The 18,299-nt window shown below is 39.0% G+C and overlaps 1 protein-coding gene across 1 annotated transcript in view; it reads right to left on the reverse strand.

Annotated features, from left to right (window-relative positions):
• Nucleotides 1-18,299, reverse strand: part of LOC123958687 (E3 SUMO-protein ligase PIAS1-like) — a 69,368-nt gene that overhangs the window by 29,299 nt on the left and 21,770 nt on the right. The window contains exon 2 of the mRNA XM_046032214.1: nt 5,707-6,202. Within this exon, the coding sequence (XP_045888170.1) occupies nt 5,707-6,202 (496 nt within the window). The remainder of the gene's footprint in view (nt 1-5,706; nt 6,203-18,299) is intronic.

An 18,299-nucleotide genomic window follows, 5' to 3' on the forward strand; every position in this document is an offset into this window, starting at 1 on the left:
TGAAATGAACGTAAAATTAGATAATCAATTTTCTCTGATTCCTGTCTGAAGATTTGATGTTGTTCTTTATCATATATGATAGCAAACTAAATATCTTTGGGTTTAGACTATTAGTTGGATGAAACAAGCAATGTGAAAGCAAAATGGCACTTTCTAGTCAGTTGGTCATGATGTTCTCACCAATTTCTCATTGGTTGCTGGTGCTACTTTTAGCATGCAGGAGAAAAGTGCTTTTCATGGGTGCGAGCGATTCATGTAGACCAGAGTATTTTATTTTTGAAGGTTACGTTGTGTTAGAAATAATATTTCACAGCTTTGAACTTGTCCAACCAAATGGAGACTGCTAGGCCTAATTTACTCAGCTCCAAACTATTGACACCATGTCTAAGAAGCAGCACAAATCGCTACAGGACAGAACAGCTGAGTGGATAAAGTTGTTTTTTTATGTCAACGTGTGTGTGCATTTTACTCCGGACTGCTTTCTTAATGAGCCGGTAATGGCTCAATGACTGATCCTTACCGGCGGTCCGTGACTGGACTTCAAACTTGAGAGCTTTAGGTTTTGTCATGTTTATGTTGTTTTAGTGTTTATTTTGTAGGTTATCTTTTGAACTTACTGTTCGGCAGATCAATTCATAACAAAAATACTTGTTAGTTGCTGTCTTACTCCAAAATCTAAACAAATCATCCACTTTAAAAGACACAACTGGCTCTGCAAGTATAACGTTTGTATCAGATATTGTTACTGAATTAGTTATTATGTTCACAGTGGAACAGACAGGCAGATGCTGACATGATTCACGTCCTGGCACCAAAGCAAACTGTATGTAGGGCTGAAGATAGATTTTTTTCTTTTCTCTGGGCCTTTAAAAATACACTGAAGGCAAATATGACAGTGATCTACTGGCCTCAATAGGCAGTAAAAAACAATGAAACCCAGACGTCTAGTTTTCAAAGGGGTTTCCAAGAGTCATTATGCAAACACAAAGTCACGGACTTACTCTTCAGTGAAGGAAGTAATGTTCTAATCTCTTGATTAGACTGACAGTTTTTACCACATGATTTTCCTCCAATGTATGAGTATCACAGCAATCTTCCCATGTAACAAGCCATTATGCATGAAACGCTCATCAAACGTGAAATGGGTTCGCATCCCTTTGCTGAAGACATGGTGATTAAATCATGTATAATGCATGTGCAACACAATGGTATCCATAATGAGTACAGAGGCATAGTTCTCTGTGGAGGATGGATAATGATGGGGATGAGAGTGAAGTTCAACCAGTGAGGTCGCCATGGTAATAAAGGAGTAGCTGGTGCAGCCCAGACTGTTGATCAGTTTAGAAAGGTAGGGCTAAAGTGTGGGCTCACTAACCTTTATCCCACAAACTGCTAAGACTCAGCAAAGAGTGCAAGGCTGCACGTGAGGGAGGAAGGGATAATGACGGGATAGAGATATAGAGAGAGAGAGAGAGAGAGAGAGAGAGAGAGAGAGAGAGAGAGAGAGAGAGAGAGATAATAATTACGTTTACATGCACACAAGAAACCAGGTTACTGTGAGAAATCAGGTTATGGCAGGAAATCTGAAAGCACACAGACATGCATAGCAACTCCTCGGTTACTGTAACTTGAATGTACATACAGCCCGTCTCAAAACGCATTTCTTTTCAACCCCTCTACCATATTTGTGAACCAAGGCTATCATATTTTAAGTTTATGATGGTGATATAAGCTGCTTTTTAGCATTTGGATTGATATAGCAGTGAGAGGACTGGCTCTGTAGTGAGAGAGCACAGTTTTCTTCTTACTGTGCATATGTGCAATAAATAGACTTTCTTCAATCAAGCTACAATATACCTTATATTGCTCACTTACAGTATATCTTCCATACAGTGCAGTCAAAACAGGATTGCTGACAAAACTACTTATCAAAACCCCTAAAAAAAACACTGCTTAATAAAGTCTTAAAATAGTCCAGATTGTGAATATTGTCAAAACTAAATTGCTGCCTGAAAGGCAAAGGCGACATGAGAGGAAGGTTGAGGAAACAAAAGGTCAGAACTAATGCACATTATTTTTCCAATTCAAGAGGTGAATTTATGGAACATTTGTAGTGAGCAACTGTAAATGTGTAGCACACTTTATAAGAACATATAAAAACAATTCAATGAACAAATATAAAAACTTATAATCAGAACATCAGCATTAGGTGTGTGGTAGGGATAGTGTAAAATGTGGTCTGATATTACTTTTTGGTGTCAGATAGGTTTTGTTTTATATCCTAATGGCAGATGTAATAAGCTGTAGTTTAAGCCTCCACCTTTTGGATCTATTGAAAATCTTACCAAACTGACATTCAAACACACATGACACATCGATTGGCAGCTGTGTGGAGGTGAGACAGAGAACGATTATTGTGTCTTGCCCCTCTCTATGACAACTGGCATAAACTGACCCTTGTTTTCTATTGTACTGTTTTGTTTGGCATTAAATTTTTTATTTCCCATTTTTCTTTTATGTGAAAATATTTGTGTAATTACTTACATACCAAAACAATTTTCTATTTCACATGTGTCTGAATTAATCATTTACAAAAAATGCAGTTCAGCTCTTACTCAGGCTTATTAATTCCAACTTTAGATGCAGGCATGCACCAAGTAATAATCTTTCTTTTCACTGCACTGTCTTAAGTCTGTCATGCACATCTGCTCTTGTAAAAACCCTGTTAGCATACTGGTTAAGCACAGACACGTCCAACAAATCAGCTTTCTCTTGCAAAACTGAAATCTAGCAAATCCAGAGAGCAAGTGGGGGAAGGCAGTCTGGAAAAAAAATGTGAGTGAGGGGGAGAGAGAGAAAGGGGAGGCAAGGCAACAGGAGAAGCAACAACAATGGGGGGAGGGCACTGAGCAGTAATCAGAAGATCGGAAACAAACAAGCAGAGAAGAGCAAAGTTTGATCAGGGAGTGAGGGGAACAGTTATCTTCAAAGAGAAAAAAAAAATCTCCCAGTCAGCTTATGAGGGGGAAATTACAATTAATCAAATAGTTTAATTATTGCCTTCCATTATTATTACGACAAAGAGGGTCATCACCTCCAAGCTGCAGTTGAGTTTCATTTCTGAAGCAAATTTAAATTTTCAGCTTTGTGAAACGATGTGCACCATCTTCCTCTTTTCCTACTCTCAGTCATCCTTTCGCTCTCTCTGCTTCTCTGAGAACAATACGATCAACATGCATTATTTATTGGAAAGTGCGTTTGTGTTTTGAAAGAACACTGTACGCGCAGTCGTAAAGGGTATCAGTGTGTGTGAGAATGATGTGAATGTGCGATTCAGATTCAAATGAGGGAAGGGTGTGTTCTGCGGGCACAGGTGTAAATTTGCATGCAAATTTGAGGAGACAGAGTGAGGCTGGAAGATAGAGGGAAAGAGAGAGGAGGCAGAGAGGGATGGAACATGTGCAGGAAATGGATAGAGTGAGAAAGGGAGAGGGAAGAGGAGAAAGATGGTGTGATGACAGAGCTGCAGGCGCTGTGTTTGTACATGCATCTGCAGGCAAATTAATCACAAGATGGTCTCCTACTCCATTAAAATGCTAATGTAGGAAAATCTAGACATTTCCATATATTAGCAATATGTCCCAGAGCCCAAGGAATGTTATTATGCTAAATGCAGGCTGGGTTCTGGATGCACATCTAATATAACGGCAAATCTGACAAAGATAAAAACCAAGATTAAAAGTTTCTTAAGTAGTGAAATAAAAGGCAGACTGGATAAGAGATGGGGTGCTTCAACACAGGGCCTTCATGAAATCAGACAAGAGAAGAGTCTGGATGTTTGGATTTATTAAAAGAAAAACTATTTTAATATTCACACTTTCTTACATGAACACAGTGTTTTATGCCAAAGTTGGAACAATTTTAGTTATTTTACAGGAAAGCTTTGTGTTTTTGTCTCACTGGTTGGAAGTGGGTTGTACACAGCTGGAAAAAGGAGATGTCACGTACATACCTGCACCAATCAAACCACACCCACACCCACTCCTGATGAAGCAGTTCTTTTTATTGTTAAACTCTTAATAAATATTACCTGAAGATGTTTAATGCTATAAAGAAAAACTTTAGATTTGAAACCAAGTTTTCCGGTGCTTTAAGTTATTCCTACAGTTGTTATCTGACAAAAATAATTAACTGGTTTACCTGTAACTGGCTAGTACAAAATACACATAGTTTTCATCAGTTTTTGTGTGTAAAAATATACCATATTTTGTACACACAATCAATAAAAGATTTACTTAAACATTTAGGATCTTCCTTTGTTTTGGACTCACAACAGCTAGTGCCACCGCATGGGAACAATGTGATGGTGTAGAGCCAATGGAGAACTGTTTTCTCTGTGCTACAGAGTGACTGCTCAACTACTGTATGCATAAATGCCTGGGCTCTCATGAATCACTTAATGTAGAATCCTAGGAGACATGTGACTTTGTGTGGCTAAACGCAGTCCTGTCAACATATATTGTTGATGGTCTACATGCAGTGATTCATTTATATTCAGTGGCGCCACTGAAATTGGACTCACAGCTAGAAATATATAAGTACAATGAAAATATAATGACAATTCATCATGTGGCAACATTGCTTGGCCCATCAAAAACAAATTCCCGCATTGCAGTCATTATATGATAATATAAATATCAAGAGCCATTATTCACCTATAATCAATACAGAAATGTATCTTGTTACCTTCAGAGCCACAAAAAAAGACTAAACTATAAATATGTTTCACCTTTATCTGTGGTTTTCAAACTTGTGACTAAATGCAGGCTCTCTTGTTCATTAATGAACATAAACAAGTAGTGCCACGATTAGGTAATATCTTTGAAGCAGGACAATCTGAAAAGGCAAATCCTTCTGCTTTTATTTTTTTGGATAAAGGCAGCCCATTAATATTTTCACTTACACCTCTTGGGAACAAACTGTGGCCTCTGTCTACTCTGAACTGTTGTGGAAATCAGAAAATTATATTTGTGTAGTAACATTTTTTCTGTGCCCTGTCAACACATTAGCAGGCAGCACAACACCAACACTGGCAGGGAGCCTCTCCACAACAGAGATGCAAATGTCAATGTTTTTTTGTGACTGCTGCCATGATTATTATCATGGCAGCAGTCATGATAATAATCATGTTATTATTATTTTCATATTATTATGAAAATATACTGATATAATAAACACAACATTGGAGATAATTTTTCTGTCATTTTCACATTAACTGGATAGTTTGACAGCGAAGATATAGACAGGAAACTATATATATATATAATATATACAGAGAGGGATGACATGCTCTAAAGTCTCCAAGTCCGTTGCAGTTACTGTATATGGTACGTGTCTAGACATAGAGTTTTGCATATTAAGCAGCCGTTTAAATTCTGGTTTTGAGAAGCAATAAAAAACAAACATACAGTTTGTTAGTTTTTGTTTTTTAAATCGTAAGTAAAAGATACTGCTAGTCTGTTGAAAATTGAAACCAGGTTTGACTGACTAGGAAATTCTTGCTACCAATCTTGCAAACTAATTATTTCACCCTGCACTGTGAAGATATATTGTGCAAACAGAGTGTATACATTGTGATTAAATGTATCCATCTACTATCATTCCACTTAAATCCAACACAAACTCTCACACAAAACACACCCTCACCTAGACTGGTTGGCTTGATGAGCTCGTCCAGCATGTCGTAGAAGGGCAACCTCTGGAGCTTGACATCTGGGTGGACAGGGTGGAGTGTGGCCGCGGTGGACAGGTGGTGCGTCACCCCGGTCAGCTCGTGTTTCCCTGGGCCGAGCAGTGAAAGGGGCAATAAGGCAGCGGGCGATGGGGCACCGCCGTGACTGGTGTGACCCTCATACGCCAGCTGTGTCAGGCCAGCGGGCAGTGCGGCGCCCCCTCCTCCAACCACTCCAGCTGTGGCCGGGTGGTGTGGTCCGGGCATGGCAAGCTCTGAGTGGGATATCATTTTGGCAGGGAAGCGTCGTCGGTAGAGCTCTTTGATCTTCATGTGCACGGCGGGGCTGCAGCCGGCCTTCAGCAGATGCAGCGCTTTGGTCAGCAGCTCGTGCTTGCGCCCGTGCTTGTTGCGCCCAGCGTAGCCCAGCAGTACCTGCAGCTCCGACACCCGCAGGCTCATCACCATTTGCTGTGATGGAGGGGGGGATGAGAGAGAGGATGAGGAATCAACTCGAGATACAATACCAATGCCATTCTCATGACTGATACAAAATGCAGTCCTGAAGTTCCAAAACGCGTGGCAATCAACAGTCACTGAAGCAAATAACTGGTTGCAGTATATTTTCATTTATGACCATTATGATCATTTATTTTTCCAAACAGTGACAAAATTTATGAGTCAAAATATACAAGTTTCGGCATCTGATAAGCCTTTAAACTCTTCAATCTGCTACTCAAACTAGACTTCCTGGATTATATTTCATTGTCTCACCTGAGGTAATATACCCCCTTCAACAGCCCCTTACATATCTAATGCAACGAGTAATCAGAATGTACAGTGGTAGAAAGGTTTCTGTACAGGGTGTCACTCCATGGGTTTGAGTGAAGGAGAATATCTGAATCAAGACTCTGCCAGTTGAGGAGCTAGCAAGGAAGTGTTGTAGAGAACCCCAGGGCAGAGCCAGGACTCAAGGGTGGGTTTACTTTACAGGCCATTGATACATGCAGACTCAAAAGCTGGCACCCAATGGCACTAATGGGGAAAGTTGATAACGGCTCAACTTAATATATAAAATATCATGTGATGCAATGTGAGCAACAAATAGGTAAGAGCACTCATTTTGATTCCCACAGAAGCTGAAGCACAGAGTTGTTTACTACTGTGCAACTCTAGTGGAGCGGGGGAATCACTTCCTGCGCAGATACAGGACAGCAATGTCGATCACTCTTTCTTTCTCGGGAGTCGTCGTATTAAAAGCAAGGGGGAGTTACTGTGGAAGAAGACATTTGGCTGCTCTGCTAGCTCTTCTGCCACTGTCATCCTGACCAGTTATAAAAAATAATGGATGGATTGAATTTTAAATGCTTTATTGGATGATGCTATAGACTGACACAGGGTGTCATTGATGTCCATTGCAGTGCAGAGGTTTTTGTCTGTGCTGGAGTGGGAAAAAACTTGAACCATTTTTCCTGGCTCAACGTGAGGCTGAGGCTGTACTTCCCAGGGGCTAGCGGGATGGAGTAGCTGCAGCAAGAGCCTGTAAAAAGTAGTGCCTGCACAGGTTTAGCTTCAGGTTGACCCAAACTAGAGTAAGCACTAGCAGCTCTTCATCTAACCAGATGTGTATGTAGACCAACTTTAGGTAAAATAAAGTAAGTTGTACCCTCGGTGACTGTAACTCAGCAGCTGTTGTAAATGTAAAATGTAAAACAAGCTTAGATTTAGACAGAGAGAAAAACAAGTGCACTTGCAGTTACTATATGTACAGCAACTAAAGAGTTGAACTAAGAGTTCTATTTAGTGAAAAATCAAAAACTAAACATCATAGCTTATTTAAACTGAAGGGTGCCCTTGAGCAAGATACTTCTTATTGTCTGCTCCAGATGACTGAGGACACAGGGCAGATCCCTGCTTGAATCTGAAGCAGGACACTGATGAAATTTTAAATCAGGAAGGGAGGGGAAGAACCTGCGACCCAGAAAAGTTTTTTCAAATATTTTTTTCTCAGATGTCACCAGAATTTGATCATCATTCACAGTAAAACCAAAGGAAACACAACTTCCTCGAATCAAAATTAGTTAGGTTGTTTTTTCTTAGAATCACATACAAGGCTGCCTACAGTATTTTAGTCTTTGCAGTTTTGGATGCTATGCAACAAATAAGGAAAATAAACCAATACTTTAATTATATATATTTTTCTTTGATTGAAACAAAGAGCTGAGCAACACATACAGTATACTCTTCGTCTTAAAGTAGAGGGGAGTTTAAATGAGACCTCAGCACGTTAACAAGCATCCATTAACCATGTCAGAATCAGAAGGAGCTTTATTGTCAAGTAGTGTTTTACACATACAAGGAATTTACTTTGGTGATAAGGTGCTACACACAGACAAATATACAGATGCCATAAAAAGATGTATAAATATATAAATATGGAATAAACAAATGCAAGTTATTTAAAAATAATAGAAGAATAGAGAAAAATAATACAACTATTTGCATAGAAAGAACAACATGGCAGATATTTACATGTGCATTACTCTGGTTTATGTTGTGCAGACGTCTTGCCACGGAAGAGGATGAAAATGTAAAAAGTATATGGCAAAATATAGCTATGAGACAGACCTTTCTCTAACACACACACACACACACACACACACACACTACTACTGCACAGGCTTGTAAGAATGTCTTGGACAAACCTCCTCCCTTCATCTCCTTTAATAACAGAGCAAGAATAAAAAATCACAGATGCTCACAAACACTTAACACGCTTAAATGACAAAACACACAGTTAGTGTTAGTGCCCATTGTGTTAAGTTTTCAAATCACTTAAACACACTGTTATTATTATTATGATATGTGTGCTGTAGTGTACATACAAAGGATTAAACCTTTAAGCCTTCAAGATTTTATTATTGTTTCTTATAATGAGGCACATTTTTCTTGGGTTACATTGGGGTTTTGCATTTAATTGACATTTAAAATGACATACATGACTGCTGTAGGCTATGTTTTGTGACCTAACCATAGCAGCGACATTTAAGACTTGAAAAGAAAACTCACGAAGATACACCAATATCACTTTTTCATTGCAAAAACAGATGGAATGTAAATAGCCTTCCTTATATTTAATACTGTCTCCATGCAGTCGAATGCATCACTTTAAATAACTGCATAATTATCTGATAATGCATATCTAATCTGCATTTCAAATTTAGTATACATCCTTTAGGAAAGAAATAACCCTTACCTCATTTATTAGCTTTTGTTTCACTTCATCCAAGCGTGCCTTCGTGTTCCTTTTTACAGGAATACAGCCAAAGGTCACTATGCTATTTGTAATGTTGAAGACGACAAAGCTGAAGTTCATTCAACTGCTGTCCTACCTTGCTGAGTATTATCTAAATGTTACAAATAACCAAAACATTTTACAGTACCAAAGCTACTTTAATTTTAACATGGGTTGCTTGGGTGTGAAAAAAACCTCTTACTGTGATCCAACCACAGCACTGCACTGTATCATTAAAACTGACGTATTAACGATAGTTTTGAAAGGAACTGAAACCCCCAAAGTGCTGCAGTTTACAGTAAAAATGGTTCACTTTTTCGTATCTAGCTTTCAGTGCCTGAAAGTGCAGCAAACTAATATGTGCTTCAAATAACAGCACAATACATGAACCATCTAAAACCATAAATAAACACTGTCTGGTAAAAATGTTGGGCAATTACTGTTTTTCATTAATCAAATAGGGAAATATATCGTATACTGTATATTATAATGTTTTATTGGTCAACCTTGGTTGTTTTAAGTGTGCTACATAAATAAAATTGATATTGAAATTAGAGATGCATAAATAGCTACTGCATGATAGAAGAGATGCAACAACAGATAATTACAAAAGCATATTTCAGAATGCTGTTCTGTGGTAAAGAACGTGACAGTCTTGGTAGTCTTTTAGCCCATCTCCACAGCAGGAACTTAACAAAATGTAACGTAGCACGCAGCTTTTGTCACCAGTTCTGCTTTTAGTGTCTGCTGTTCTCCTCCCACTTTGGGGCTGACTTCCTGTAACAAACCTTTGTTGTTACTGTTCAGGAGGTAATACTGAATGCAAGGCCCAGGTACATTCAGGGATTCGCTGGATGACTGGTCAAGCAGATGTGACTACCCATCACAACAAGAACAACTACAACACAGCACAATATCTACCATCTGACAGGAATCGGTGCAGCTAAGAAAAAATGTGAAAGCATTTGCATGGTAGAATATGCTGCTTTTCATGGTTTTAAGTGATAGTAAATTGAATTAGGACTGCATCTAAGGGCTATTTTCATTGTTAATTATTTTCTCATTTAATCAATATGCTTTTTGGTCTGTAGAATGGTGGAAAATGTCAATCAGTGTTTCCCAAAGCCCAACATGATGTCCTCAAATGCCAATGTTAGTTTACTGTCATAGAGGAGGAAAATTCTGATTTTTTTCTTATAAAACTATTCAACCGATTAATTGATTATCAAAATAGCTGCTGATTAATTTAATAGTTCACAACTAATCCTGAACCTGTATCTCATTTTCACACTAATGTGAATGAAATTCACTAACAGATTTCAACACTTCTCCCATTGTTGTATTTCACCACTTCACCATACAACCTCTCACTTCACTTGCCTATCAACCAGTACAATAAAATGATGAGGTCGGTCCCAATGTAGCCCTTATTGTACGAACATATCCTTTTGTGATAATACAAAAAAAGAACCTAGCACCAAACCCTAACGATTAGGGCTGAGACTAATAATTATGTTAAGTAGTGATTATGTTCTTGGTCAATCTGTGAATCATATAGTATATACACTGAACAAAATTATAAACGCAACACTTTTTTTTGCCCTCATTCATCATGAACTCAAAGATCTAAAACTTTCTCTATGTACACAAAAGGCCTATTTCTCTCAAATATTGTTCACAAATCTGTCAAAATCTGTGTTAGTGAGCACTTCTCCTTTGCCGAGATAATCCATCCACCTCACAGGTGTGGCATATCAAAGCGCTGATCAGACAGCATGGGTATTGCACAGGTGTGCCTTAGGCTGGCCATAATAAAAGGCCTCCCTCTGCTGCTGGTGGTATAGAGGAGCTGGTTTGTCTCAACAAGCAGCTGAGTTTATGAGGATTAGCAAAATTTTAAGGTACATAACATTCCATCTAAACAGGCTACAGACAGAGAGATTTCTTTTGAGCTTATTTATAATAAATGAGCTTTTAGCCGAGCTAGCTCATGTGCTTGTGTAAAACCGAAACACAGCTGCGGGGGATGAAACACAACAGATTAAAATATCGCTTTTATGCACGTTCCTGCTTATTGTACTGATGCAGTATCAGCCTTTCAGTAGTACTGCTGGTTTGCTGCACTTACTTACAGTAACAAGTGTAGTTATGATTTTGTGTAATCTACAGTGATCTCCACTTACTTCGCTCTGCGTGTATGCTGAGCAAGCGATAAGCTTCCGGTCTACAATATGAAGCCGATGCGCAAGTCCCTGAAACCTGCATTCTACTGAAAATCCAGCGGGGGTTGCAAAAAGATTGCAAAAAACTGATTGCAAAAAGAGGTCCAGTTCTATTAGAAATAACGGGAAAATGACCCTACTTCTCAGCTGAAAAATTACCCCAGTAAACACTTTCCTGATGAGTTTATGGTCTCAGTCGCTAGTTTCAAGTCTTCTTCAATACAAAATGATGTTCATTTAGTAAATTATGGTCCCATTTATTTTAAAATAGCAGAGTATGTTTCAAGGCGGGATTATCTATTATTGACAAGTCGTTACCATGGCGACCTGTCAATCAGGCAAGAGACGATTCGTACCCTCAGCGCTGTGTAAATTTAACCAGCACCATTGAAAAAGCTTATTAGGAGTCGGCTGTTCACTTTCTCTGGTGAATACATTTAGTTTTAAGACTGTTGTTTGCTAGACAAAGTTATCAGCCCTGTTAAAATGACAGTTAACGTGAGTTATAGTTGCACCTAGCTAAGCAAGCTAGCTAGCTAGCTCCGCCCACGGCCGTTAGCTCCACCGTATCGTCACTTCCGGGCACTTCCTAGTTGCAAAAACTCGACATGGCGGCCAAACTCAAGGCTTCAAAACGGCAGTCCACAAACCAATGGGTGACGTCACAATGACTACGTCCATTTCTTATATACAGTCTATGATACTGAGGTCTGCTAAGAGAGGAGGGGAGGGGCTGCAGCGTGATGGCTCGCTTGTTCTATTGGCAATTTCTTGTGAATTGTAACCAATCAGCTCGTACTATGGGCGGGACATAGGGTTGACACTGGGTGGGGATCTCTGGTACGGCCCTAGAATGGTTTTCATCCTACCTGTCAAATAGGAAGTTTTGCGTGTCTGTAAACAACTATGTCTCTTCGTTCTCTCCAGTTAAATATGATGTGCCTCAGGGGTCGGTCTTAGGACCCATTTTGTTTTCCTTGTATCTGCTTCCCCTTGGACATATTATCCATAAACATGGCATTTCTTTTCATATTTATGCTGATGACACACAAATATACTTGCCCGTCAGATCCACAAATACTGCCATCTGCTGGTTCCCTAGTAAATCACATTAAGCCTGTGGCAAAGAACCTTGGTGTTTGGTTTGATAGTAATTTAAATTTCGAGCAGCACACCATAAAGCTTGTTCAATCATGTTTTTATCAACTTAGAAATATAGCAAAAATTCGATCTATGTTAACTTTTAAGGAAACCGAGACCATTTTACATGCCTTCATCTCATCACGCCTGGATTATTGCAACAGCCTTTTCACCTGTTTAACCCAAAAATCTATTGATCGACTCCAGACTGTCCAGAACTCAGCTGCCAGGCTTTTAACCAGAACAAAGAAATATGACCACATTACTCCTATTTTAGCTTCATTACACTGGCTCCCAGTATGTTTTAGAATTGACTTTAAAATTCTATTGATCACTTTTAAAGCTCTTCATGGCCTCTCGCCTTGTTATATTTCTGACCTTTTAGTCCCATACACACCAGCACGCACCTTGAGATCCTCGGGCAGAGGTCTGTTGTCTGTTCCAGAGTCTCGACTGAAAACTAAAGGGGACAGAGCGTTTGCTGTCAGGGGCCCGAGGCTCTGGAACAGCCTGCCCAAGGAAATCAGGTCGGCTGAGTCAGTGAACTCTTTTAAGTCCCTTCTTAAAACATACTTTTATAGGAGAGCCTTTCCCGATCTTATTTGACTTTATTTTATCCCTTTTATTTTATTGTATTTTACTAATTTTATATTTATCTTAAACGTGTATTTTAGTCTTTTCAATGTTTTTCATGCTTTAAGCTTGTATTGTTTGTGTATTATTGTCTCGTGGGTATTATTGTCTTTACACTTGTTAAAGTACTTTGTAACTTGTTTTTGAAAAGTGCTCTACAAATAAAGATTATTATTATTATTATTATTATTATTGTACTCACCAATCTGTGGACTCGAGCAGACAGATAGAGGCAGCTGCATCAGAGGCAAAGGAAGGCATTTTTAAAATTAATTAATTATATCAAATATCTGTTTTTAAAATGACCGATGCAGATTATTGGAAAAATGCTGAATATCAGCGCCGATAATCGGCCAGAGCAATTATTGGTCGACCCCTAATATGCATAGCTCTGCACACACTCACACACAGATGATAACAAAGTTCCCCATGTTTACAAAATATGTATACAACATCCAGACACAACTGCAAGTCAGCATAGGGCTGCCTTTGTCCTTTGTCACTAGAGACATATGGTTTAAGGCACATTCATCAAGGAAAAAAACACTGGGAGACAGACCCCCATTTGCTAATGTAATTCTGAGGCCTTCCACACTACAGTTATAAAAACACATCAGTCAAATACTGACGGCTCTTACAGCAGGACGAGGAAGCTCAATCACAGGTGCAGCATGCAGGCAGCAGCTGTCTTGTCTCTAGATATTCAACATTCAGAGATCATTTTTTTAACAGAACAGTAATCTCAATAATTCAATAATGTTCTGTCAAGTATCCCTAGACTTGGGCAGCGCACGCACGCACGCACGCACGCACGCACGCACGCACGCACGCACGCACGCACGCACACACAGCATTGGTTAAGCCAAGAAACTCTCCTGCTGGCGACATAAATGACCAGTTCCATGAAATATGCATGTTGTAGAGAAGAAGGGTGTGTGAAAAAATTATGACACTGGCTGCCCACCATTTCACGCACGCACGCACGCACGCACGCACGCACGCACGCACACCTTAACACAAAAACACATGCCAAGCTCCCCACCCACTCTCTCCACAAAGCAAATACACACAAACGAGACGGATACACACTAACACTGGCTCACACACACACACACACACACACTCAGGATGTGTAACATTCCTCTGGCTTCACAGAAAAAAAGAAAACAAATAGAGGAGAGAAAACAGTGGCGCGAGTGGTGTTGGAAGAGAGATAGATGAACAGCTCACAGCTCTCACTATCTCCTCTTTTCTTGTCTGTCCTCCTCTCCACCATTCAATCATTCCCCTTCCCAGAACAGGTGGCCCCTAAACTCCTCCATCTTCCCGGTCAACAGACGGAAGGGGGTTTCCGAAGCTAACCAACCATCTGACCAGCACTTCTGACAGAGTATTACTCGCAGCTTAACAGTTCAAAAACATCAAGAGATGTTCAATTTACTATCGTACAAGGCAAAGAAAAGCTGCAAATCCTCACATTTAAAAAGGTGGAATCAGTAAATGTTTCACACTTCAGGTTAAATAAGTAGATGTGCAGCAAACCCTCCTGCACTTAACCTGTGCCTGAATCACTGTCTGGTTTAGTCGTGACATCGATCAAAGCTATTGAAAAACAATGAAATTATTTAAAGTACAATCAAGAGCCAAGAGTGTCACAATATGCTTAGCCAAAAGTGGCATATTCTGAAGACATTTTTAATTACATAAAAATGTACTCTTTGGCTTAATTCTTAAACACAAAAAACAGCATCACCCCATCGCCGATTCGACTGCACTGAAAAGCCAGGTTAGAGTAAAGCATGTTTGTGTGAGAATGTGCTCTGTTGTATTGTTTTACTGACACAACTTGACACTTGCAACAAAGGAAGGAGGGTGAAAGAGGGAGAGAGGATACAACACAGAGAGTAGCTGGTGGTAACAGGGGAGTTCTTGCACAAACAAGCACACACAGCACGCAGACAAGTGTGGGTTTTTAAACCTAAAGAGGACATTTTTGCCTTAATTTAACCAGCCTGTTACATTTTGTGTCAATAAAGAATATATCTAAATGTGATGGTGCCTAAATGTTTTGGTGCCAAAGAAAAGATGAGGATTCATTGTGTCCACCAGAGACATTGTTGTCAAAATGGAAAGGCCCCGAAACAACATTTTGACCAACACATGACACCGAAACTGAAACCCACAGAAAACCTACAATGATGAAATTCCCTCAGGCAGGTTAACCACAGGACCAAAATCCATTCAGTAAAAAAGAAACACTACAAGAACTAGGCAAAAAAAAGTAATTTCACATTTCCCAGCAGAGTTACAGACTGTTGTCATTTAGCTTGTGAGGAACAAACTATATAATATCAGAGGTGGATGACAATAACTGGACAATACCATTGTAATCTTATGATGTTGGCTTTTGCACATTTATCACCACACATACAAAATTAAATACACAAAGATTACTACTGTCTGTATTTCGGTACATGACATATGCTAATGTTGGATCAGGGATATCATCTTTTAGATAATGACACCTGTAACTACTGATCACATGTATACACCTAATTCTACTTTAACTTCAACATGAAACATCAGCTGCATTATTAAAGTCCAAAAATTAAAGTTCAATTCAAAATCAAAACTGAGAAAGAGATAGACAGAGAGAAACTGTTTAACTTTCAGTATTGGGCCTTTTTCAATGGAGGAACTTTTTTCAGGAACTCGTTTGAGGAACCCAGGAATCCAAGATAAGAGGCAAAAACTGAACTTGGCTTCTGGGCAGTATTACGTGTACTCCAAAAAGTCCCTCCTGAGGTTGTACTTTCTGATGGCTCAGCCACCATCCAGGTGCTTCAGCAGTTGGTGACTAGTATAATACAAGCCTCACGACTACTACAAGCTCTGTGCAGCAGCCGTGAAGACCCCAAGCAAACACTTGTCATCACCAGTATGAATGCAGGGACTTGGGAGAAGTTTTTGTGATATAACTGAACTATAGTTTAAAATGCCTTTGTTAGAAAGGGTTAATAGAGTGATGACATGCAACAAAAGTCCGTAGTAGGACTCAAACATGGCATATTGCCCTGTGATTGAACTTGAACAGAGGTTAACATTTTGTCACTTGCCATGCGAATTACCTACATTTATTTGATAAGAGATTCAAGAGGATTCAGATGTAATAAAATGAGCAAGTCAAACCGTGCTCTAACAGGGCTGTAGTAGAGCTACACTGATAAATCATCCAGACTGATATGTTGGCAGATATTAACTTATTGCAGATATATCAGTGTAAATGTCAAATCTAAGTGATCCGTATCAAAATTGTCTGTTTATGTTATGTGTTCATTAAAGAAATTAGTATAGACAGATATGATTTTTAAACCCTCTAAATACAGATAAAAGTAAGCCTCAAATCCAGTATCGGTTGGGCTGTAGGCCTTGATTCTGGTCTTCAGTCCACTTTTTTTTAACATCACTGACTTGTCGAACATTACATCTGTATTTATTTTTTTTGTTTTGAAATTATCTTATTCCTCAGTCTAAGTCTTAGTAAAATGTGTTTTCATTCTTTCTTTCATTCTTTTTGCCAGGGTATATATATATATATATAATTAGCTGGTTTACTGCAGACATTCTCTTAATGTTCACTTTCAGCTCGACTTAAATGGTGGTAACTACAGTCTAATCTTTCTCAGTATGTTTGGTAGATTCTTGTCAGACTGGAGGGTGGGGTGTAGGGTAATAATCTGCTGTGTCCAGAGCTGGTGAGAATGACTGATGGAGGGATGAAAGGAAGGGGGATGGGGAGATAGAGCAGCTGAGCCTCCAAACCAAATGAAATTCTCCTCAGCTCCAGAGAAAACACAAGAGCGAAGGGTAGTTTTTAGCACTTTAAATTCTCATTCCAGTTTTGTTTAAAAATATATATAACATTCCTCAACATGGATTATTTAAAGTCTCTGGGAAATACAGTTTGTATGGACAGTGACATTTCTGTAAATAAGATGAAAGGAAGGGGATTAATTTAATTACTTCAATTTCTCAATTAATTATAAAACTAAAAAAAATTATAAAAGGTGAGCGCTTCAAGTGCCTTGTTCTGTCTGAGCAACAGCCCCAAACCCTAATATATTTTGTTTAAAATCATATGAAACTGAAAAAAGAAAATCGTCACATTTGAGAAGCTGGAATGAAAGAACATTTTTATTTTTCTCTCAATCCTACGTGATTAAATCAATGAAATTGTTGCAGCTCTAGAATCCTCTTTATTCAATTTCAATTCAATTTTATTTATATAGCGCCAATTCATAACAAAAGTTGTGACATTGCACTTGTCATATAGAGTAGGTCTAAACCATACTCTTTGTAATATTATTAACAGAGACCCAACAATTCCCTTTCGTTTCCACTTGCAGTTAGCAACATACACGACAACGTTTTTAAGCTTTGTAACTGAAGGTTTCTTACCAGAATGCACCGTGGGAGCCATAGTTAACTTCTCTCCTCAGGTTTTCATGTACACAGGCTTGTACCTTTCACTTTTTACATCAAGGAATCAGACATGCTCTAACAAAGTTTCTCACATTTTGCACCGATGATGCAACTGGGAGAATTTAATGCCCGTCCAAGCCTTAGTGCTCTAAATGTCAGTCATTTAACATTGTCAATGCAGAAAATGAACAGGACTTTAACTTCTAATATCACAAAAACAGATAACTGTAATGGAGACAGCTTGTTTCCATGCCCATGTTTATCAGAGAGAGAGAGAGAGAGAGATTCAAAATGACACTACTACATCTGTCAGAGGTTTAGCTGTTATTAAAACACCACATATACACACACAGCTTACTGAAACGTGCAAGCCAACTCTTGCATGCACAGTAGGCTTCCGCCCATTGGCGATCAGGTCGACTAATGAATGTTTTTTTCCCTTGCATTAAGGAATTAAATTGTTATAGAATCTAAAATCTGCACTCTAATAGTGTGCAGTTACAGGAGATATTTCTAGGGGTGTGGCATGTCATTACTGTTTATCAGCATAACTGACACGGCTCCTTAATTTAAAGCAACTGCTGCCTTTTCCATTTGTCAATCCTGACTGTGCCCTGTCCAATCTGAGAAAACCCTGCATCTCTATATGTCTGCTCACCAAAGCTTTGCTCTGTGCACCAAACCACATATTTTTCTGTTTCTGGTCTCAGACGTTGAAAGAAGTGTGACATCTGATCACAGCTCATAAATATTATCTTAACCGGCAGTCATTACCAAGCTGCAGATAAGATCATTA

This window comes from Micropterus dolomieu, linkage group LG20 (assembly GCF_021292245.1).
Source record: "Micropterus dolomieu isolate WLL.071019.BEF.003 ecotype Adirondacks linkage group LG20, ASM2129224v1, whole genome shotgun sequence".
Classification (NCBI taxonomy): Eukaryota; Metazoa; Chordata; class Actinopteri; order Centrarchiformes; family Centrarchidae; genus Micropterus; species Micropterus dolomieu.